This window comes from Pimephales promelas, chromosome 3, assembly GCF_988280905.1.
Source record: "Pimephales promelas chromosome 3, fPimPro1.hap1.1, whole genome shotgun sequence".
NCBI classification, from domain to species: Eukaryota; Metazoa; Chordata; class Actinopteri; order Cypriniformes; family Leuciscidae; genus Pimephales; species Pimephales promelas.
The window spans coordinates 25006360-25029356 of record NC_142771.1 but is presented as its reverse complement, the minus strand read 5'-3'; the positions used below and the strand labels follow the sequence as shown (position 1 = coordinate 25029356).

The following is a 22997-nucleotide window of genomic DNA, read 5'->3' as shown; positions in this document are numbered from 1 at the left end:
TGTTGTTGACCATATATGAACACATGATTTCTGCTGCAACCCTGTTGTTTTCATTGTTTTTATTTTTACAGTATAATATCTAAGACTGATATAATGTTTCTTTTCTGCAGCTGAGCTCTGGCAAGTTTCAAAGTGAATTTCAGTGGAAATAAAAAAAAAAATACCCATTCCTTTTATAACAATTTGCTTCAGCTTCTCTTCTTCCTCCATTCCACACGCCACTCATTCCAGTCCAATAGTGTCCGGTCTGTCTGCCACTTCGCTTGATCCAGTTCTAACAGAGAGAAGCAGAACAGACAATTACAAATTTCGAAAGAAATTTCCCACAACATTTCGTCTCTGAATGCAAATAAAACATTTATTTTTTTGTTTACCTTTTAGAAATGTGTAGAACATTTGATCAATCATCTTATGACTCTGCGATACTAACTCCCATGGGTCTGGAAAATAAAACCCAGTGTCAGAAAAGAGGCTACCATCAACAAGCGCTATTCAGAAACAGATCATGATTGAACAAGTGCTCACCCTTAGTGTTCGCGAGCTGTTTGAGTGCACCACCCAGAGAGGAATCATTGAGCAGCACATTACGGAGACACAAGGCCTGACATGCTGCCATTATTTCATCATGCACAGATGCATCACTTCCCAGACAAACACAGACAGTAGCTGGCGAGAAAAACATCCCATAAATCTGTCATTGTTTTGCCTGAGTAACAGTTAAGCATAAATTGACAAATATAATTTTAGACCATGTTATTATGTCTATCTCTAATTGAGTTTTTTGTACCATTTTTGATTCCAATGAGATACGGTTTGCTGTTGTTCTTCAACGCCAGCTGCAGTTCTCCTGGCCTTTAAATCATAAAGACATAATTTACAGTGTTTTCAGAACAATAAAATATATATTCCTTCTAATTCAGTGAATGGATATAAAACTGGGTTTAAAAGCAGATGAACACACTCTTGAACAATGTCTCCGAGCCTCACACCCATCTTGATGGGAACTGTCCTTCCAAGTGCTGCAAAAAGAGAGAGCCTTTTGTTGATTAGATGCGTAATGATTGACCCAAATCATTTTGATCCATAAATGACCAAGAAAGGGTGATTAGGTTTTAAGGCCATACACAAGAACACGGGCTCCCTCTGATTGGCCTCCAGTAGACTGAGCACTTGACCATTCAGCAGGTACCGATGGAGGACTATGGACAAGCGAGCCTCGTTAAGGGTTTCCATAACAACCGAACGAACAGCTTTGTAATTGGCAAACAGGTGGAGAACAGTGAACAGGAAGAACAGGATGAATGTCAACCTGCATGAATGAGCACAAATCAGTACAGTATGTGTCACACACTTATTTACTCACATATCGGAGTGTTACTCACAATGGGTTATCTGTTACAAGTGGGATGAGCACCAGGCTGACTAGCAGTCCTGCCAGGTTCACCAGGGTTTCCTTATTAGGAAAGAAAGGCAGAGAAATGATACACTGATACATGAAACCACTGACACACATGATGACATCAATTTCACAGACTAAGAGGGAAATTTGCTGGGAAAATCAAGAAAGAAATTACCAAATAATTATTTAGCAAATGAGAGAAATTGAGTAATAACCTGGCTCCCATCTTTAGCAGAGATATCAGCCATGTTGTTTCTGCGAGCTTGATGGACAGTTAACGCAGCTCTTGTTGCTCCACCAGCAACTCCTACAATTGACTGGAATGACAGGAATAGTTTCTATGAGTAACCATAAATATTCATTATCAAATGATGATTTAGGCACAGTCATGTTAACATTTAGAGAAAGATGTTGTTAATATTTTACCTTAAATATTCCAGCAATGCAGACGATCAGAATAAAAAAAGGAGGGAAATGAGGGGCTGCAATCTCCATGAACATTGCCACATCATTAAGAATGTCAGCGAAGAGCCTGAAAAGAATAAAACAATTTTATATTACAATAAAATGGTTATTCAAACTAAAACTTAGCAAAACGAAAACTAAAGTCCTTAGTATATTGTACCTCCATTTTTTGGCTTCAGAATCTAACTTGTTCCTGAAACACAGGGCAACAATTAAATACTATAAAACAAATTCACAATCTGAAATGTCTGACGAAATATTACCCTTTGAGCCAGGCAAAAAGTATTCTTCCCAGCATCCCTGTTCCATCTGAACAATGAGAGAGAGAATGGTCAGAAAAGTAAGCATTCGAGAAATAAACATCAGTACATCATGCACATACCCCTAAGCAGCCATGTTACTGTAGCTGCTGCAACCGTTGCTTCTTGATTTCCAACCCCAACACCCCTCAGTGAAGCCTGAGTAGCGAGTGTACCAGACAGAGAGCTGGAAAATGCCTTGGAAAACAAATGACAGTGCTATTATGCTAGTGTGTGTGAATATATTTTATATAATTATATAAAATATATAATATAAAATATATTAAATATATATATTTTTCCGAGTCATTTGGTTCATTCAACGAACGAAACGAACGAATTGACTCAGAAAAAGATTTGTTCATTTTGATGAACGAGTTCGAAAAGGAGTCATGAATGTGCATCACAGAACAGAGCAAGGTGACCATTTGAGCTTATAAAACTTAAAATTTGTTATTTTTTTAAATGAGTGATTGTTTCGCTTGATAAGACCCTTGTTCATCGTCTGGAATCGTTTAAAACCATTTGGACAGTTTGCAGTTTGTACTGAAAATGTCTTTTGGACCTTGAACCGTTTGGTTCCCACTGAAGTGCATTATATGGAGAAAAATCCAATAATGTTTTTTTATCAAAAACCTTAATTTCTTTTCGACTGAAGAAAGAAAGACATGGACATCTTGGATGACACGGGGGTGAGTAAATTATCAGCAAAAGTTTTTTTGAAAAGTGAACTACTCCTTTAAATGTACCCGATTTTTCATATCAGACTTCTCTTGAGACTTCACGGTTGCAGCAGTTAATAATGCACTTTACTGGGCACCAAACGGTTCAAGGTCCAAAAGACAGTTAAGTCGTGAGGGGATTGGTAAGTTTGTGACGTCAGAAACACAGACGATTTCAAACTTTTCTTTTCACTGCAATTTTAAAGTGAAAACTCTCAGCAATGGTGTTGGTTTGTCTTAAAGCGTATTATAACACAACATAAACAAATGAACAACATTAAATACTTGTTTTTCACCACAGGGACTCTTTAAGGATTTGATACTGAACAATGATTGTATGATTAGATGTTTGGCTAATGGGGAGGGAAAAAAGACATACTAGTGTGAGATGAGATCCATATGAAATGTACCTGCACAGTGTCCCAGAGCTGATACTGTAAGTAATCCTCACTGACACTCTCAGGATATCCCTGTGGCAGGAAAACACTCTGGGAGAGGAGAGATCAGTTAGTGACGTCTAACAAAGTTTTTGTTTTTGTATATGTTCTGAAAGACTTTCGTGCTTTTCTGAACGAGTCACGCACTTTAAACACGCCAGACATTGAATTTCCCGCAAGTCTGCCGTCCATTGCTTCCTTCTGTCTCTTTATCCTCCTATCCTTCAACAGGTATTTCCAAGACTCCTGTGAGCCATAACGCTCTGTCGCAATCACTCCTTCACAGTCCTCCATCTCTGCCATCTGCACATCAGTTAGCACGAGTTTATTTAAAAACAATCGAGCTAATAAGAGAAATAAAAAAACAACAACTTTGAATTCACACTCAGCTGTAACCAGTCTCACACATTGCAGCTCATGCACAACATTTAACAAATTATATGGTTAAATACAATGGTGCTTTATATGTTGGCGCGTAGAGCAGTTTAAAATGCTATTTAAAATACAATAACAACAATTTTTCCATGCGATTCAGTTGTTATTACTTAGAATCGCCCACCTCACCATGTATCACTCTTCCGTGTTTAGACTGTATCGCCACGTCACGAGCATGTCGCGGCTTCGGATTGGCTCGTGGAATTTTACGTTGGCGCAAGAGAAGATTATTTCCTTGTTATGACTGTGCTGTAACTTAGTAGTTTTATTCACTTAATTTCTTCATTTGTGTGGTTGTCATACACAATATATTTTATTTAATTTTGTTTGTAAATTAATGTATTAATGTCAGCTCAACCCAGAACAGCAGCCAACCTTCACACACACAGGCGAACAGAGCCAGTGTTCGTGTGTGTGTGTGTGTGTTTGATAGAGACCATTACAGAACAGGTCAGGCCAGCATTGGCAGACTTGCGCCGAAAAATATTGAAGCATCAGAGAATCTGTTTTAAATATTTCAAATTAAGTGGCAATTTTACTATTTGTTACTGCAACTTTTATTACAGCTCAAAACAAGCTTTTTAAAACAGTGGTTCTCAACCAGTGGGACAGGACCTAAGTGGACCCCAGATGGCTTTAAAATAAGACAAAACAAGAATTAAAATATGCAAAAAGAACTAAAAATTATTTTATTGCTTTATTTCCCTCAACCAGGATTCCACAGTTTTGAAATTAATAAAATCTTACAATTCCAATTAGGTATTTTTGAATATACACTATTGTTCAAAGGTTTTAAATCTGAAAGATTTTTTGTTTGTAAAAGATGTCTCTTATGCTCACCAAGGCTGCATTTATTTGATCCAAAATACAAGAAAAACAATAATATTGCGAAATAGTATTACAATTTAACTGTTTTTGATGATATTTATTCTTGAGATGCAAAGCTGAATTTTCAGCACCATTACTCCAGTCTTCACGGTCACATGATCCTTTTAACATGATCCACATGAAATAATTTGTAACTTTATTAATGTCCTTACAGTCACATTTGATCAATTTAATGCATGATTGATGAATAAAAGTAGTAGTCTTAATTTCTTTAAACAAAATCTTACCAACACTAAACTTTTATACCGTAGTGTGTAATGTTAAAACAGCTTTCTATTTCAGATAAATGGTGTTTTTTTTTTTACTTTCTATTAATCACAGAATCCTGCTGTTTTCAAAAACAGTTTTCAACAATAATAACTGAGCACAGCAAATCATCACATTAGAATGATTTATGAAGGATCATGTGACACTGAATACTGGAGTAATGATACTGGATAATCAGCTTTGCCACCACAGGAATAAATTACATTTTAAAATATATTCAAATACTGTAGAAGACAGTTATTCTAAACTGTAAACATATTTCTCAATATTACTGTTTTTGCTGTATTTTACATCCAATAGCAGCCTTGGTGAGCACAAGAGACTTCTTTTAAAAACATTAAAAATGATACAACTTTTGAACAGTAGTGTATGTTTCTAGCCAAGCTCTTAAAGGTTTTATCAGGTAAAAAAATATTTGTACACAAATCTTTAAGGAAATCACAAACAACTGGAAAAGTCATAGGATCTTTACTCAAGTCATAGGACTCAAGTCAAGTCATCTTCATTTATATAGCACTTTTAACAAGGTAGATTGTTCCAAAGCTGCTTTACAGTGATAATAGGAAATTAAAGTAACAGAGATTGTAAAGTAACAGAGAGTTATTTTCCAACTAAAGTTAGTTGTAAATGATTCACTTCCGTCGCAACGATCATTAGTTATTAACTTAGTTATTAACCATTCTTCTTATGATGTAACTAGTACATCAGGATTCATGGGAAGTGTTCCCGGTTCCATCTGACCTAATCTATGCAGCCTAACATTGAATTGTAGAGATGTGTTTTTAGTCTAGCTTTGAACTGACAGAGTGTGTCTGCTTCCCGGACAATGTTAGGAAGATTGTTCCATACTTTTGGTGCTAAATAGGAAAAGGATCTACCGCCGGCAGTCGATTTTGATGTTAGGTATTATCAACTTAATTCCTTCATATACATACATGGAATGAGTGCATGTTTCAAGAGATATATGCATGTCTGGTCTTGAACATGGCATCTGAACTATGCAGACTTAAATTCTAACTCCTGTCTATTAAAAAACAACACGCCTGATGTTTTTGCAAAAGGAAGAAGTTTAGAAACATTACTCTCTCTGTCAAGGAATTATCATGAAATATGACAGGCTGTAAATCATTCAGCTGTCCAACATTTATGCAATTATCACACAGCATACGGAACTCAGCTTACATGTCAGAAACTTGAATCTTGTGAGGCTGAGTAAAAAGAAAGAGAAAGAAAAGGTGAGAGAGAATGAGTATCAGTGTGTCATCATGAAGTCAGAGCTTCTCTGTTACAAAGTCTGCAGGAGCTACTCATGATTCACGGGAGAAACAAGGTGCGGTAAACAGACTGATAAACGTAAGCCTTTAAGAATGTGAGGGGCAGTAGTATTTCAAGCTGTGTGGGAGTGAATAAGAAAAAGTGGGAGGGAACACTGAAAAAAAAGGAGGTGTGTGTTTTTTTTTATTCTGTTGTAGGTTCAAAGCATTTCTCTCACACTCTGCCTGCCTTATCAAATGTCTAAACTGGAGTTTAAGAAGCTGCCCTAAATATTTCACACGTATAACTGACAATAAGAGGAAGTTTGGATGGGAAGTCATCTGGAATCAAGCTGTGACAACGACATGTGACAGTTTTGTCACAGGACTCTAGAACGTCTACACTCAAAGAATCATTAGCAAATTATTAGTCACAGACATATTTTTCAAAGCAAAGACAGAGTTGGTTATTAAGTACCTTTGGATCTCTGGTCGACCTGAGGAATTGTAGACCCTTCTTCCCTCAAGATCAAGCCTGGGCGAGTCTGTAAGTACTGGAGGCAATAGTTTAAGCAACTGTTTCATCTGGCATGCTTTTCATTTGCTGCTTTCTTCAAAGATTATAATTTTTGGATGCAGATTTTACATTGCTACGATTTTAGACTCATGGCTATTCAGTCTATGCATTTGTTCCTTCAGAAACTTTGAGAGTGTTAAATAAAGGGCTTGTTACCAAAATGTTAAACAACAGTGATTGCCAAATAACGCTTGTTAGGCTCATAACCACAACTATCAGTGAGATCTGTCATCACTGTCTTACAATACATACAATGCCAGTTTCTGTCATACCATGACTATACCTGTTTTTCAAGCCCCATGGACAACAATAAGAAATAATCAAAACTGAAATGCTGTTAATTTCTTCTAATATATATTTATCCTTCATCTCACTCTGGTTATCTGACTTTTATAAATAGGCATCAGGATATATATATATATTTAAATGTATCGTTGCTTATTAAAACTGAGGGCAAAAAAAAAAAAACAGTGTCAAGAACCTGTTCATCTTGTTTTAAATCACTGCTCGTCTCATTAATTCCCATGTAAGCTTTTAACAGAACTTAGCCATCACTACACTATATTATACAAAATCATCAAAATACAGTAATGTGCCATTACTTCTATGCTGACTTACCTACATTTATACTTTGTAATTTGTTACTCCAAACAGAGATGAGTGCGAAAGAACAAGTAGAAGTGAAGGTTGAAACTGACCCGCATGGTGTACACGGCATCTGTAAGGATCCAGACCACCGGAAATTAGCCATATGCAGTATCATATGTGGCATTTCGTGCTGTGGAATTATGTCCTTTATGTACTCTGTCAAGGTAATAAAAACAGAATTATTGAAATGTCATTAATGTACCGTTGTATTACAGCACTAACACTGTAATAAGTATCACTCATCTCTGTGCAAAATTGCACTTGAGTTCAGATGCAAAAGCCTCTAAGTGCCATTTGAAATTTTCTTCTAGAATGATCATTTTTATCAAGCTTGTATATTTAAGTTCAGTGATTTCACTTAAATGGCAATGATGACTACCTATTAATTGTTATTTAAGTGAAATTACTGAACTTAAATATACAAGCTTGATAAAAATGATCATTCTAGGAGAAAATTTCAAATGGCACTTAAGAGGCTTTTGCATCTGAACTCTTCATTTAGTAACCGACCCATGCAGTCTGAGAGAAAGATTAAGAGTGTAGAAAAAAATGATTCAAATGGCTTCCTGGAATTTTGTAAGACAATCCTATTTCATTGTTAAGTTTCTGTAAAAAGACGCTTGGCTGTTGCCAAAGGCATAGATACTGTTGGCAAAACATAAAACATGAAACTTGAGAACTGTAATCGGTTATGAAATACAACCCAAGAATCTAAAAAAAATACCTGGAAATCTGACACTTTCTTTCCTACTGTTTTCAAGGCCCGAGAGACAAGAAAAAGACTTGAAGATTGTCCGGAAAAATGGGAAAAGGTTGAGAAATACTCCCAAAAAGCTTGTAGATGGGGAATTGGGTCCATTGTGGCCTGGGTGGTTTTAATTCTCATCTTTCCATTACTGATTGTCTTTCTGTCCTATATTCTAACCTTCATAGATTGACACCGGAAAAGCTTTTCTACAGATACATGAACTGCAAGAATGTAGAAACAAGTCTTACAGTTCACATTGGGCTGTGCATCCTCTAGACAGTCCCAAATTTTTACCTGATAACAAAAAACTGGTCATTAATAGTCATTATTTAAATTTATTGTGGGTTTAGAATGGTGCTTGCCATTAGTCTGGATCAAAAGTCCAAAACTTGCTGCCTGGTATTTAATACAGAATTCAACAGCTCAATTTTTGCTAAATATTTTAAATATGTATGCTTTTAGTAGAAATTAAATCAATGCCATTGTTTTAATGCAGTTAAAAAAAAAAACATTACAGAATCTTTCAGGAATTTGTTACATGCAGCAGATGGAGAGACACACACATACACAACCCTGACCAAAACTACTTTTACATTTCAACAAGCTGTTTTTTATTTAGGGTCTAAATGAAAATTGGAAATTAAACATTGATACACTCACCGAGAGCATGGCAGTCAAATGTTGAGATCTTGTGGTTACAACTTTCTGTTCTTGTAAATAAGTTATTTCAATATGTTGTGCTTTTGATGTTTTGTACATTGAATGTCTTACAGGATTTGTAATAAAATGTGTAACAGTCAAACAGTCTATTGTGTCTAATATACAAAACACAGCTCAATTGTATTCTGTTAGAAATACAGAACCCAGACATCTATACATATCAAACAATTTTACACACAAACCATTCAACATCTTCAAACACCATACGCAGTATTATAAGTCACTACATCAAAGAGGAACAAAAGTGTAAATTAAGTGAATGGACCATGTTCAGAGTACCTGAGTAAAGGCACAGAATGCATTGAACTCTTTAAATCCTTTATGCTCAAAAGGCATAATTTAAAACTGAACAATGCAAACTTTTGTCCCGCTGGTAACTCACTGTATTTAATGCTGCCGCTATCACTTTATAAAAGTCTTTGTGCTGTCTCTCCTTTACACACAGGCCATACTGAGAGTGTATTAATACGGCATTCAATTGAACCAATGAAGTTTATATGTTTTAAAATGTGGAAGATATGGAGGGAGGAATTGCTTATGAATGATCTGGCTACTCCTAATGTGAAACACTTTTTGATACTGAGTTGTGCCAAACAGGAATTATTTGTCATGTCATGTTATGATATATATATATATATATATATATATATATATGTGTGTGTGTGTGCCCACAGATTAATGTAAACAAGTGCTCTACCTTTGAACATTTACAAAAGGACAAAAAACACAGTAACTCCTTGAAGGGGGTTTCTTGTTTATCAGACCAATTTACAAAATACCTAGCAAAATATATAAAGAATGTGATGTATTTGCAAGATCTTTACAGTACACTAGTGATCAAAAAACAGATTTTACAGCTTTGTTGCTTTAATGAATTTACAGTAAATTTCTACATGCAAAGCTCATTGTTTGGTACAGATCAAACAAGACCTCTGCTTCAGCCTGCTATCTACTGAAGTGCCATCCAGGTGTCCAGCTCCTCAAGCTTAGAGCAAAGGAGTGACTCCAGTTCCTGCAAGGTGAGGCCATCCTGCACTTTGGAAGAGCCCCCGACACCTCGTCTGGTTCTAGCGATCCCAGAGTTCCCTCCTGCCTTCCTCTGGGCTCCACCCCCCACCATTACACCCACCAGAGGCTTCTTGGGCTTCCTGGTGACACCCAGTTCAGGGAATTCAAAAAAGCGCTTCACCTTTTTTTGTCCCACGACAGCCAGAGAGCCATCTCGCCGGTTAAGAGGCACCTCAAATATGGTTTCCAAACGTCTGAAAAAGTTTGCAATAGTAGCTTAATTGACCAGAAGTTAAAAGTGAAAAAATTAAATCTCAAAATGTAACTGCATGCAAGTCCTAATATGCTACATAAAATTATTTTACTTAGCCATTTGTATTTAAGGCGGTAGATGATTGACTAAGTAAGTGGTTGTCAAAATGTGATATAAAATACAACTATGGAATAATAATAAAAATAATGCAATAGACCGGGATTCCCAAACCTGATTTTTGACAACTGAACCCCTTTAATTTAAAATATTAACTTGAAGTAACCACTGAGGTTTTTATTCAATTTAACAACACATTCACATGTTCTTGGTTATAAATTACATGCAGATACATAATTAAAAATATTGGCGGGGATTAGGTTTTTTTAAAGTAGTTTTAATTTTATGTTTTTATGATTTAATACCTTTTTTTAAAGAACACAGTACAAGAACACTTTGAGCTAAAAGGTACTAAAACGGGGCTATTCTGTCTACCCTCCAGCGAGTCTGCATGTACTAGAAATCCTGAAAATTAGTAGCAGACAAATAAATAAACAACACAAATCAATAAATACAACCAGTCTGAGGGGTGTTTTAACAAAAGTTTCTATGTTTTTACATAAAAATGATTCCAAAACATTTAGTTTTCATGGTTTTGAAATAGACTCATGTCACACACACTGTAATTGCATAGTGTTAATGTTCTTAAGGTTGCAGTCAAAGAGGTCTGTGCAATTATTGATAAATACAGGTGGTATTTGGATGGTCTGATTTGATCAGATGTGGTGCCTGGCCAGAAAACTTTGAGAGACCTACTAAGTGGATAAATGAGTTATTAAGCTCAACTACCCAGAAAATAAAACGCATTGGTAAAACGTCTCACCCATCAGGAGGTTTGCTGAAGTTTTTGTTGGTATAGATTTCCTCCAAGCTAAAATCCTTCTTCTTTATTCTGTAAAAAACAAAAAGAAATGCATCTTTGCTGCGATGAGGTAAATGTAAACACACATTAGCTTCAGCTAGGAAGAAAGAGAAAAGAAAAATATGACCAAGTACATGACCTTCTCTATGCATACACACCTGATGACCTTTGGAAGGCCCATAGGGGTAAGATTATTCTGGGGCTTTGGAATCTTTTTACGGATACGAATAGAGGAAACCTTTCCTCCTTGACCATCCTTTATGTCTGTCTGTTCACACAGAAAGTGAATAAAATGATTTAGAATAATGATACATTTATTAAGCACAAACCAAAGTTAAGAGAAAACTCACACCTTGATTTCAGAATCTGATAATGCTTTCTCCTCTGAGATGGCTGCAGAGAGTTTTAAGTCAAAGTTGGAGCCCTCTTCTTCATTTCTTGCCTCCTCACACTCCATCTGAAGCACTCCATGGTCCCCCTCCAAAGAACTTTGAGGGAAGAAAAAGTTGGATTTTAACAAATGACATGCATTTTTTTTAAAAGGTGTTGCTTCTTAAGATGAAAACGTCTGAGATCATCAATAACGGTGCTCCGATCAGGATTGTTGGGGTCGATCACTGGAAGCAGTATCGGCCGATACCGATCTTTGATCACGGGGTCTTATTTGAAGTCGCTTTACCATGAAGCATTATTTATAGAACACTAATACATTACTACATTCAGCAAGAATGCATTAAATTGATCAAAAGTGACAGTTAAGGCTTGAAGAATGATGCAGAAAATTCAGCTTTACATCAGAGCAATAAATTACATTTTATAATATATCAAAATAAAAAACAGTTATTTTAAAAACAAAAAAACACTGATTTCAAACTTTTGAATGGTATTGTAAATATTTTTAAAAGAAAGGCTTACACAAAAATAGGCTTTTGAGGAAAAAGAGCCTACAATGTTTAACGCCAGACTGATGTATAACCCAGGGATTTGTTAATTATTAATATTTATTGTCATTTAGTTATATTTGATTCAATAATTTCTAAATATGCAAAATATTCATTTTTTTAATTACATTTCCTGACTTTTTAATTTGTTTGACACTGATAATATAAGTTTTTCTGGTGCAGTGTTGCAATGTCTGCTTATTTTATTGTGGTTTTGGGGAGGCTAATTTTCCCTTATACAGTTTCCAAAATGATGTACTTTCTAGTTCAGTCGGAATGTATTCCGACTGAATAGCTGCTACTGTTACAGCCGATTGGTCAAGAGTTATTAAAGATGTAGTAATGAATTGTACCTCACCATGTAATCAGCCTTATTACTAATTTATTCACACCAGACAGAGATTGAGATGGCACCGCCACAAGCATGTCATAGATACCATACCTCTCACGGCAGACACGTGTCTTTTTGCAACGTTAGCATGTCAGTCATAAGCAGCAATTATTGACCAATCGCACTTTTAATATGATCGGAGCACCACTAATCATCAACTTGCTACATTACATAATAATGTACATGCATAATAACGGGTAATAAAAAGCGAGTATACTCGGATAGCGTGGATGGGAATCTGATAAATTACCTGCAGAGTGATGACACAGAGGCAGAAGGTGTCTCAGGACTGGGAGTGACAACAGAGGAGAGGCCGGTTAAAGCATGACAGGAAGTGTGGGTGGAAAAGGGGGAACTGAAGGAGGGCGATGATGATGTAACAAAACTGGAGGCAGCTGAAATGCTGCCAGTGCTGGCATCACTAGCATGACCACGCCCTTGGCTTGAGCTTTTAGACAAGAACGCTAAAGGACTGGACAAAAAACACGAGGCAAGGGCTGAGAGAGAGGTGGAAGGAGAATAAGGGGAAGAGGGGCACAAAGGGCCACCCCGACTAGCAGGGTACACCTCTTTACGAAGACACAAAGGGGCGATCTCTCGCTCAATCTCTACACTGCATACAGTGTGTCGGCGAGTGCGCTTGGACGGAGAGTGATAGTGGATGGGAAGTTGAGTGGGTGAGCTCTTTCTGCTGGGTGAGGTAGTGCTGGTGTCATGCGTGTGGGACCGGGGTAAATGACAGTCGCTGGATAATAGGGACGGGATTTCAGGGCAGGAGTAGCTGCGCAGGAGGCGGTTGGAGCCGCTACCTGACAACGACACAACTGGAACGGCTTCTGCTTCATCCTTGCTTCCTTTTCTTTTTGGAACAGAAACATCTTTTCTTCTTGGTTGTTTTACATTATTTGTGGGTCTGCTTAGTTTTCTTTCTAAATGCACCAGATCTGCTGAATCCGGTGACAAACGCTCCTTTATTTCTTCTCTTGATGCAAGACCAGAAAGAGATGTCACCTGCTCCTCAGACACAGTAATAGACTGTTGGCAGTGCACTAGTGGTATTTTTGAAGGTTTACTTGGTCCTGCTGGATCAACCATTGAAGTCTCCCTGTAGTCCTCAAACTTATGCTTGGGTGGACGAATGTTTCTCCTCTGCAAAGCATCACTTGAACCTTTAAGATGCCGTCTTGTTTTTCGAGCTTCATTGGTCCGCTCAGGCTCTTGTGGCTGCGTAGGTTGCTGAAATCCTGGAGATTCCGATTGACCATTCATGATATTTATATTATTGCTGTGCACACTCTTGTTTGAGAAATTGTGTGCGCAGTTTTGAGAGGATGTTGCATCAGTGGCATCACCTTCATTGCTAGGGGTCAGTAACGTCCTACGTTTCACATTTTTTCTCAACCGACTTCTCATCCTCTTGTCCTGTCCCATTTCTTCTGAGGTCTCTACAGAATTTCTCATCTCAACATCTGCTGTTTTACTACTACAGATGGGTAGATCTAAATCTAGGTGATTGTGCATCTTTGAAACCTCTTTCTTTTTCCTAACCTCAATATAGGTTTCATCCTCCTGGTTTATTTCCAGAGTGACGCCATTGTCTTTTAATTTTTTATTCCTCACACATCTTCCTTTTTTAGCGTCACATTTCTTCCATGCCTGCGAGTCTTTCTTTGACCGAGGAACTTCTCTGCTTCTCTGCTTCACTTCCCCGACAGTAGTACTCATTGGAGGGTCTGATCCTTTCGCTGAGTGGTGCGTCTGCTCCATAACGTTTCCAGACTGTGATTCCTTCATACCCAAATCCAAAGGCTTTGATGTGGGCTCAGCCATCCATGACAGATGTATCTTTCTAGGGCTTTTCCTGGTGGCCACCCTTGTATAGGATTCTTTGTTGCCAAACAAAGTGTCTTTATCGATCAAGTCAAAATTAGAGGAAGTGCTAAAAAAGGAGGCTCCAGGATCAGGCTTGTTTAAGCAAGTTTTGTTTGTGCTCCTGTTTGACAACAAGTTTGATCCCTCTTCTAAAAAGCAGGGCTTATGACTATGTCCACAGGCTGTGTCACTGCTAGGGGTCTGACTCTCACCTGACAGCCGATGCAGAACAACAACGGTATCCGGTAGAACATCTGCTTGACTAGACACATGCATGGCACTTGTAGAATTCAAAGGTTTGTCTGTGGACAGATTTGGTCTAGTTCTGTAGAAAGGACTCAATGCTTTACAAGGACTGGCAACATGAGTCACATCCTGAAGGACGGCTTGTTGTGACTGGCTTGAAGGACAGTCTATCTGATTTTCTTCATCTGGTGCAACCTCATTGTGCATTTGAATATGATCCAGTACTGGTTTGTGGTTGTTTCTAGTTGAATTTGTACAAAAATTCAGTCTCTGTGCAACTCTGTGGCGTTTTGGAGCAGTGTGGTACTGCAGTTTTTCAGAAGAAGGCCTTTTTGGAAACAATCCATTTCTACAATTATCATCATTTGTCTCGCCCTCCTCTATCCGGGTTGAATCTTCAACATTTGACTCAGTTATTAATGGTTCATGCTGTTCAGGATGTACGATTGAGGACAAAGCTTCACTGGGCTTAAAAAGCCGAACAGGGGTCATGACGATCTCAGTGAAGCTAGCCATCTTGGATTTGAATGACTGTAGAAGCGGACCTATCTCCCATCGTTTTATTGGTGAAGGGCTCTCTGGGGAATCCGTCTCCATTGGCTTCTGGTCATGGCTTTGATCCTTTGCAGGGCAGCCATCTCCTAACCCTGAGATCACACAGGGTGCTACCGGTTTGTTGCTTTCATCTCTAAAATAAAGAGACAAAAGACATATTTAAAAGATGTTTGCTGGCTAAGGGTTACAGATCCATATTGTCCTTCTGACCCAGTAACACTCACTCTGAATATTGCTCCTCCATCTCAGCTTCAACTCCAATGCTTGTCTAAAAACAAGAACAAAAAAGTAGGTTAGGATAAAAGACAAAGAAATTAAGAATGTAACACAATGTAAAGATACTGTCTTACAGTAACTGATCAATCACATGACATGCAGAGCTTCCCTGGAGTGGAGTTGCTGCTATAGGAAGTGTAGCTATTCACCAAGAATTTAACTATTAAACATTTTTCTTCAAATAAAGCTGGGGGAAAAACAAAAGCATACATCCGAGTATCATGGTTATGTATCATGGAGTATCATGAACGGAAGTCTTATTTCCATCACCACCAGACTGTTGCACACGATATGAACAAAAACAACAGCCAAATAGCATCTGACAATTAACGGACTTTTATTAAATGTGAATATAGATTACTAAACTTACATTGCTCATATCTGGGTTTACTTTTGCGTAATTTTAAACTAATTTAGTTGTTGCAGGTTCTTAGACAAACAACATAAGTGACATGGCAGACAGCCACGTAGAAAACAAGCATAACTGAAGTCATGCGATTCACAGAATCAGTGCGTCGACAGTGGCAGAACTAAATGACTAACGCATCAAAGATGCTTGCAGATGCGTTGCAGAGTCCAGAAAAATATCTAGCAAGCTAGATATCCAGAGCTGTCACACGACTCAACCTCATGTGATGTCATGAGCTACAGCCAATCAGAGCAAGGCATGGGTTGGTGACTCTTACAACAGTAACAAATCGTGAGTATGATATGAGTAATGCCTCGGTAAACTGTATGCTGTGAGCAGCCTATTCTTGACTACATCTCTATTACTTGTATCAGCTTGTGTGAATTCATTAAGTTGTGACTTATGTCTGGAAGTCATCAGGAAGAATCTACCAGCTAATTACATTGCAATGAAAAAGGAGAAATTTGAAAGTTGAGGGATGACAAACATGACGTTACCATGCTGTTTTCACCTCTCGCATGGGGATGACCTCAAGTGTTGAGGTTGTGATGATTGAGCCTCATCTTTGAGTCTCTTTCCTGGTCCCACGGTGCAGTCCACTTTTTCTGTTTGACAAACTTATTCCCAAATCACCACAACTGTGGAACAAGCATGTCACTGGTTGGTTAGCTAGTTTCACTCCTATTTTAGTTTACACTGATGCTTTTACCAAGTTATTATTAAGCTCTCATTCAATACATAAACAAAATGTATGGTCATTAGAATTCACTAAGGATGAACAAAAGGATAAAAGGAAATGATGAAAAAACCTTGGCCGATAGTATGAAATTTTAAAACATTTTAAAGTCAGCATGAAAAGGAAGTTGCAAAAGCCTTACTCTCTAAGAAAAAAAAATTTAGGGCAAGACATGATTTGTCCATCGGGAATTGATTGGATCGCTGGATAGCAATTGCTGTGGGTCATGTGAGTAACAGTTTGCCCAGCCCTCATGCCAGTAACACCTCAGAGAAAATATGTCATAGCAAGAGGGAGGGGAAGTTACTTTGATAACAGATTAAAAGGGCACATTCAATATATATATATATATATATACATATTAAATAATAAACATTGCAATATGCCATACAAAAAAAAAAAAAAAAGAATTGTCAATTTTGATTTCATGGTGACTTACAAGTCGAACCACGAACGCCGTGCATACAGTTCAGAAGTTCGCTGTCTTCATACACTTCAGCTCACTTGGCACATCGTTAGTGGTTCGACTTATGAGACTGTTTTCCAAAGATGGCTCCTGCCTGTATACATGAAGTGCACTGTCTTTATAAAGTATCTTCTTATTAAACGCTCTATACACTCACAAAGTTCGGAATGCTTCGTTTTGCATGTTGGACCCTCATTATGTTACTGCGTTAGTGTGAGGCTATTTTGAGCCATTAGTGATGCTAGTGATTTCTTTTTACTTATTAAATGCCCCCATTAGCGTTATACACTAAACAGTTTTTAGAGATAAAACTCTGTACATTCAATTATCATGAAAACAAATCTCAGAGAACGGTCGAATAGGTACCAAAGTTTTATTTATTAGACCAAAGGTTCTCCTAGTTATCATCACATACTGATGATGTGTACGGTGAGAATATTATATTGTCTGTATTTGATTAAACAGTTCTGTTGTCCGGTAAACGTGTTAACTAATGCTTGCGCGACATTTTCATAAAAAAATAAAAACATAATTAATTAACTTCCAAACTAAACATCATAACGGGAAGTTTATTAGGAGTCTCCGCAGCGTTCGGTACAATTTGGTCCCCAATATTTTGTTCGGAGAGCAAGTTAATATGCATTTTGAAATATTATTAGACAAATTATAACATTGTGTAATATTTAGCTGTGCCTGTGCAGCTAAACTACTCGACATTCAGCACTATTGTCCAGAGAGAAGATCAAATGACAGCAGTTTCACATCGGAGACATATTCACTTCAGCAGAGAATAATATACATACAATAATAGTAGACAAACAGATTCCTTCATAAAATCTCAAGACATAACGTTAACTATATCAATTCCTCATCGCTCATGAGTTGTGTTGCTCAGCAGCGGCTTTATTAATAGTATTAGTTTTCAGACACTGGTGTGGTTTTTGTGTACGTCGTCGCGGCTAACTGAGCTATGCTGCTATCTACACATAAACCAGTCAAATGCAGTGTATTAAAATAGTATTTTACCAGCTCGTACTTTAAAAACAGATGTGAATTATGTAAATAAATTGCAAACTAACCTAAAATCTTCTGAGGGCAAACGTGCTGTGAAAACATCTCCTTTAGGCGTTGTTTGTAAAACACCGACGTTTCTGTGACATTTCCACGCCGGACGGCGCCCGAGTTTTACCACTGCGAGTTTCAGACCTATCATTCGTTGCGAGCGTGTTCCCGGTCAGTCAATGAGCCAATCAGAATCTTGCATGGTAAAACATCTCCCGCCCCTCGGCTAGACTCTAAAATCGCGACCAATTAAAAATGTGTAGTGTCAACGTATTGGCCAATTAGGTTTCAGGAGGGAGAAATGCAACCAATAGCAATGCCGTAAACAGTCGTCTTTGTTCCAATGTAAACTTAAAAGCTCTCGTTGGTTTATGTACCGCGGTTTGTATATTGAATCTCGTGCGTTGCAAAATAGCAACGGCTTGTAAAAAAATGGACAATGAAAATCCAATAAACGTGCTATTACAGAAGTGCATGAGTCATAATAGCTATATAATATTAACCAGAACATTAGGTTGGATCCAGCCATAAAAGTCTTTATTTTAAAACACGTCATGTACCAAACACAGATGCACATACTAGTGTATGTGTGTACATAAGAAAAACACAATTACTGATGAGTAAACTATTTGTCAGAGAAGCCCTCTCAGAAGGGCAGAAGAAATCAAATAAAATCAGTAACATGGCTCATGGACAGATCATGTGTAAAGTTCAAAGTCTATTCTCTTTGAGTTGTAGAATGGGGCGCCTCCTTGGTCAATCCTTCTGCAGTATACTCCATCCTTGAAGTAGCCCTCATCCACCCAGTCCTGGAATAAAAGATACAGCAATACAGTATATAATGCACCACTCTTGTTCACAATACCTAAACTTTCACCAAAAAAAAGTGTCTGTCTTTAGTATAAATCAAAATCATTGTGTGACATTGCAACAAATGTAGGTAATACTGAATATTTCTCAATGGTCATATAATTCTTTTGCCAACACTCTGCCTGTCTATTACTCGCTGGTCACATCATTGGTTAAGCTAATGCCAGACGCTCTAAAAAACAGTGCAATATTGCATCTGCCACAGTTTTTACATTTTAATATCAAATTTAACATCGAAATAAAGGAAAATTAGTTGTAAAAAAATTGTGCTAGTTCGGGTGCGTTTGCTTACCTGCATCTGTTGGCTGCTGAAGGGCCCATAGAGCTCAGAGTTTTCCTCATTGTCCCATTTGTACTCCCACATGACCTCATCACTCACTGGAGAGAAACACTGCTATTACTGAGGGATTAGCCATGAATCAAATAATCATAAATGAAGAGAGACAATAAAATTACAAACATGTTTAAAATGTACATTTTCACTGATGTTGGATCAAGTTCACTTGTTTGCATCTGAACTAGACTGGATTATTTGTGACCACAACAAAAAAAGTTGCAATAACTACTACAAATACAGGTTCATTGAAGATTTATCTAATTACACCACAACAAAAAAAAAAATAACATTCTTATCCAATCACTGACCTAAGCTGTTGTCTTTATCCTTGTCTTTTTCTGCACCATGCTTATCGTCAAACTCATCAGCGAACATGTCTAGCTCATCTTCTTCCTCTTTTTTATCCTCAAGCGTTTTGGCTGCCTTTCCGTGAGTCAAACCCTTCAGCTTGTAGGCCAGTTTTTCATACGTCTGCTGATAAATTTCAAACTCTCCAATGCCCACCAGTCTATCTGCCAACGCTGTCAGTTTGTCAAGTTTATCAGCGTCTCTGTTCAAAGTATTTTCCTCCTCTCCTCCTCTCAGTTTCCCTTTCTTCTTCTGTCCTCCAAGACCACCAAGTCTTCTCAGAGCAGCAGCCACTGTTTCTCCAGGAAGCAGCAGCTGAATGATGGCTTCTGTGAGTTGATAATGGCTGTAAGTAGCCAGAGGGTCTTCTGCTGGCACTTTCTCCTCCTCTATCTCCTCTTCCTCAGTGTCTTTCTGCTCCTCCTCTCGTTTTATCTCCTCCTCTGCTTCATCTTCATCACCAACCCTTCTCTTACGCTTCGCTGAAAGGCCTTTCTTCTTTTTCACAGGTTGCTCCTTTATCTTCACCTGTGTGAGAAAAAACATTGGAACTTTGAGCTTAAGTTTTGAATCCAAATTATTTATCAGAATTTATTAAATGTATTGAATATGACAATGTACCCAGTCAATATTGTCCAGCCAGTTGTCCCTGATATCTTCCTCTTTGTTGACAAAATAGTTTCCCTCTGAATCAAAGTAACCCTCTTGCATTTCCTCATCGAGGTTAAAAGGGGTGATGCGTACACCCTCATCATAGTCAATGGTTGCCATTTCCTGGCCTGTAAACACAAAGAATGTGGGAGACAAATGTTAAGTACTATTAACCATATAGTGTTAATTACGTCAGACGAGACTAAATATGTTCGTCAACTGCCTTTTTTTCCATGACAAAGACGAGACTGCACCAATGTCCAAAAACTCTGACTAAGACTAAATTTACATGCATTATTGTTGACGAAAAAGAAGAGTTTTGCATAAAATAAAAAATAAGATATTATCTCACTTCATTTTCATCAACAATCACTACTTTTTCATCACGAGATAGACGGCATAATAGGTAGAAGAAAAAAACGGTACTTTTACTTTGTTACGTTGGGAGGCGTTCCTCTCTTTACTTTATTTTAATGCAATGTTGTTAAATGCGTAGTTTATTCAAAGCACGCTGCAACTGGGCAGGAGCGATGCTCAATTCACAAATTAATCACTCTTTTGAGTCGGTTATGTACAAAGACTTCTTCAAATAAGTTGGCAGACCTGTCTAAATCAGTTTGCGAATCAGTTTGAATGATCTGTTCAGTTTCCTGCACGCATCGATTCATCTGAAGCGCTTTCCATTCTTCCACTCAACTCGGATTTAAGAACATCAAGCGCTTTGATGAAGTGGCTGTGGACCTACAGTACAATCAAATGACAGTCTCTGAACATAAAAATATCAGAGACATGAGATATCCAAAAACAGTTTTAAAAACCTTTGTAACCTTGTCAGTCAGACTCTGTTGGGCCGCAGCTTTTGAATTGTGTTGGTTCAAAATAAAATACTCTTCAGAACAAGTTCATCATTTGTGATGTGTCTCTTAAATCAGAAAAACATACATGTTTCACAAAGTTGCATTCAACAAAAATCATTCAACAAGTGCATTTTGTCAGGTAATGATGACATTTAACCATTATTTGAGATGAATGAAATTGTTATGAGAAATAATCTCAGAAATGATTTATAAGACATGACTGACAAAAAAAGATTTGTGAATGACTAAGATGAACAAGACATTTGGCACAAGACTAAATTAACACTATAACCATAACAAAAACATAAGGAACCTTGTGCACCAAAATACTGCCGTTTGTCAACTTTTTGCTCCATTTATTACATAAAAATTGTTCATGTATACATTATTCACATCCCAGAGCCTCATTAACAATTTAAAAAGAAAGCATTACTAAGCTCAACAGGAAGGAGAGACATCATTCTGCAATGCGCTTAATTTATTTGATAATCTGCATAAGAACACATTATTCACAGACCTTCCACGTCATCATTGGCAAGGATGTCATATTTGCTGGTATTTTCTCCATCCCCTCCTTCATCTTCCTCATCACTGTCCAATGAGTGTTTCTCCTTGAATCTGGATCCTGGGCCACTTACAACATCAACAATCTGTAAAAAAAGACATTGGATAGAGCAGAAAGAGCATGGGCATTCACAATCACAATACTGTACAATCCCTTTAATCAGCAAACCAACATGCATGGAAAATAACAGGACACATAGTATAATTAAATATAAAGAGTTATATGAGGCCAACCTTTTTCTTTGGAACAACTTCTTCCAAAGTAATCTCTCCATCTCCATCCTGAAAGGTCACTTTCCTTTTCGACATGCTAAAAGAGGTATAAGACACTACATCAGACAACATTGTGTTTTTGTTGTGTGTGTGTGTGTGTATACACGTCTAGTATACATGGAAAATGTTATATTCTTAACAGGATGCTGGGACTCCATAACAGGTTGAATAAATGAAACCTGTAAATATTGTTTAAGATTTAAAAGCTTAAAAGACACTTCATAGACAAGCAAACTTGCTGCAGTTGACTGTTAGAAGACATTTAACCCTAATTGCGCTCCTACACATAAACTGACGTAACATCTAATGAGATGTGTATAAAGTAACTTATAGGCCTGATTCATTAATATTTACAAAACCTTACATAAACATGTAACTTATGGAGTGCATTTGATTGGTGATTCTGAGGGATTATTGCAAACTAAATTGAATGAAGTAGGCGATCACATTTAATTGTTTAAAATGTGCAACACTGCAGGGCAATGCTTAACTTAAGCTAATGCTGCGGGCGTCCGTTCGGAGCGTGTGTCAGTTAGCTAACGAGTTCAAAAGTCATATAAAATTAACTTTAAATTGACTTATACACACGCTTAACAGACTAGTCAGCTATAAACCAGTACAAATAAAGTGTAAAACACACTGTGTAATAATAGTTACCTGGATGTTATTCTCCCCGCTGCGCCATTCAAGCAAAACTAAAACCGGAACAACGTCATTCGTGTGATTCTGGTCGAATCTCTATCGCCGCCTACAGGAGAACAGGTTGAATGACGTCAATTGCGATTAATTCACTTCTGTGTGACCTCACGTCCACCACTTTATATGTTTGGATTTTCTTTTTCTTTTTTTTTCTTTTTTTCTTTTTTACAACAATAACCTCTTGATTTACGTTTCCAAACGAGCAATTATTGTTTTGTTATTTTCAAACAGGAATCTGGTCATTTGGCTTGTACGCTTTGTGGGAACATTTGTCTCTGGAAATCTATGTGTCTCTTTATGAACTAAAAACAGCAGCGACTGTGTGCAAAAGCCACCTCTATGCAAAGGCACAGTTCTTACATAATCTATCTAGTAAATATTTAATGAGAGCCTAAATTAGAAACAT

At 37.4% G+C, this 22997-nt stretch overlaps 3 protein-coding genes and 1 long non-coding RNA gene across 8 annotated transcripts; 1 reads left to right on the top strand and 3 right to left on the bottom strand.

The window, feature by feature from the left end:
* Positions 1 to 50: 50 nt before the first annotated feature.
* Positions 51 to 6113, bottom strand: rusf1 (RUS family member 1). Of its 5 annotated transcripts, none has more exons than XM_039686787.2 (15): positions 6095 to 6113; positions 3470 to 3625; positions 3296 to 3373; positions 2247 to 2361; positions 2128 to 2173; positions 2025 to 2057; positions 1826 to 1931; positions 1615 to 1716; positions 1383 to 1453; positions 1125 to 1309; positions 962 to 1019; positions 788 to 852; positions 526 to 666; positions 375 to 440; positions 51 to 274 (listed from the first exon to the last, which is right to left on the bottom strand). In XM_039686787.2, the coding sequence occupies exons 2-15, from the start codon at positions 3623 to 3625 to the stop codon at positions 189 to 191; spliced, it is 1308 nt and encodes a 435-aa protein (XP_039542721.2). In that variant the 5' UTR covers positions 6095 to 6113; the 3' UTR covers positions 51 to 188. The 5 variants fall into 5 exon arrangements, with proteins under 5 accessions (XP_039542721.2, XP_039542718.2, XP_039542720.2 ...); XM_039686784.2 differs by lacking the exon at positions 6095 to 6113 and adding an exon at positions 3887 to 4016; XM_039686786.2 differs by lacking the exon at positions 6095 to 6113 and adding an exon at positions 3882 to 3947.
* Positions 6114 to 6557: 444 nt separating this feature from the next.
* Positions 6558 to 8178, top strand: LOC148982017 (uncharacterized). The gene is made up of 3 exons (XR_016155124.1): positions 6558 to 6712; positions 7397 to 7554; positions 8152 to 8178. It is a non-coding gene; the product is annotated as an uncharacterized LOC148982017 (long non-coding RNA).
* A 1051-nt stretch (positions 8179 to 9229) lies between these two features.
* On the bottom strand, positions 9230 to 16368 carry prr14 (proline rich 14). The gene is made up of 7 exons (XM_089128585.1): positions 16240 to 16368; positions 15268 to 15311; positions 12621 to 15176; positions 11391 to 11526; positions 11197 to 11306; positions 11000 to 11068; positions 9230 to 10120 (listed from the first exon to the last, which is right to left on the bottom strand). Exons 1-7 carry the CDS (start codon positions 16246 to 16248, stop codon positions 9808 to 9810), a joined length of 3237 nt encoding a protein of 1078 aa, XP_088984711.1. The 5' UTR covers positions 16249 to 16368; the 3' UTR covers positions 9230 to 9807.
* Positions 16369 to 18512: 2144 nt separating this feature from the next.
* On the bottom strand, positions 18513 to 22677 carry cd2bp2 (CD2 cytoplasmic tail binding protein 2). The gene is made up of 7 exons (XM_039686129.2): positions 22550 to 22677; positions 21854 to 21929; positions 21573 to 21705; positions 20169 to 20326; positions 19508 to 20075; positions 19155 to 19240; positions 18513 to 18801 (listed from the first exon to the last, which is right to left on the bottom strand). Exons 2-7 carry the CDS (start codon positions 21926 to 21928, stop codon positions 18691 to 18693), a joined length of 1131 nt encoding a protein of 376 aa, XP_039542063.2. The 5' UTR covers position 21929; positions 22550 to 22677; the 3' UTR covers positions 18513 to 18690.
* Between the last annotated feature and the right edge of the window lie 320 nt (positions 22678 to 22997).

What these genes read in the sequence shown, in the direction of transcription:
- rusf1 (XM_039686784.2), bottom strand. An exon ending in AGCTCTGGGACACTGTGCAG is followed by an intron (nt 2,362 to 3,295) that starts GTACATTTCATA and finishes TTGTTTTCCAAG; the next exon opens with GCATTTTCCAGCTCTCTGTC. An exon ending in GCATTGCTGGAATATTTAAG is followed by an intron (nt 1,717 to 1,825) that starts GTAAAATATTAA and finishes CTGTCATTCCAG; the next exon opens with TCAATTGTAGGAGTTGCTGG.
- prr14 (XM_089128585.1), bottom strand. An exon ending in ATGGAGGAGCAATATTCAGA is followed by an intron (nt 15,177 to 15,267) that starts GTGAGTGTTACT and finishes TCTTTATTTTAG; the next exon opens with AGATGAAAGCAACAAACCGG. An exon ending in TATCAGATTCTGAAATCAAG is followed by an intron (nt 11,307 to 11,390) that starts GTGTGAGTTTTC and finishes CTGTGTGAACAG; the next exon opens with ACAGACATAAAGGATGGTCA.
- cd2bp2 (XM_039686129.2), bottom strand. Translation starts at nt 21,928, where the DNA reads ATGTCGAAAAGGAAAGTGACCTTTCAGGATGGAGATGGAGAGATTACT. An exon ending in TGCCAATGATGACGTGGAAG is followed by an intron (nt 20,327 to 21,572) that starts GTCTGTGAATAA and finishes TTGTGTTTACAG; the next exon opens with GCCAGGAAATGGCAACCATT. An exon ending in GGATAAAGACAACAGCTTAG is followed by an intron (nt 19,241 to 19,507) that starts GTCAGTGATTGG and finishes GTTTCTCTCCAG; the next exon opens with TGAGTGATGAGGTCATGTGG.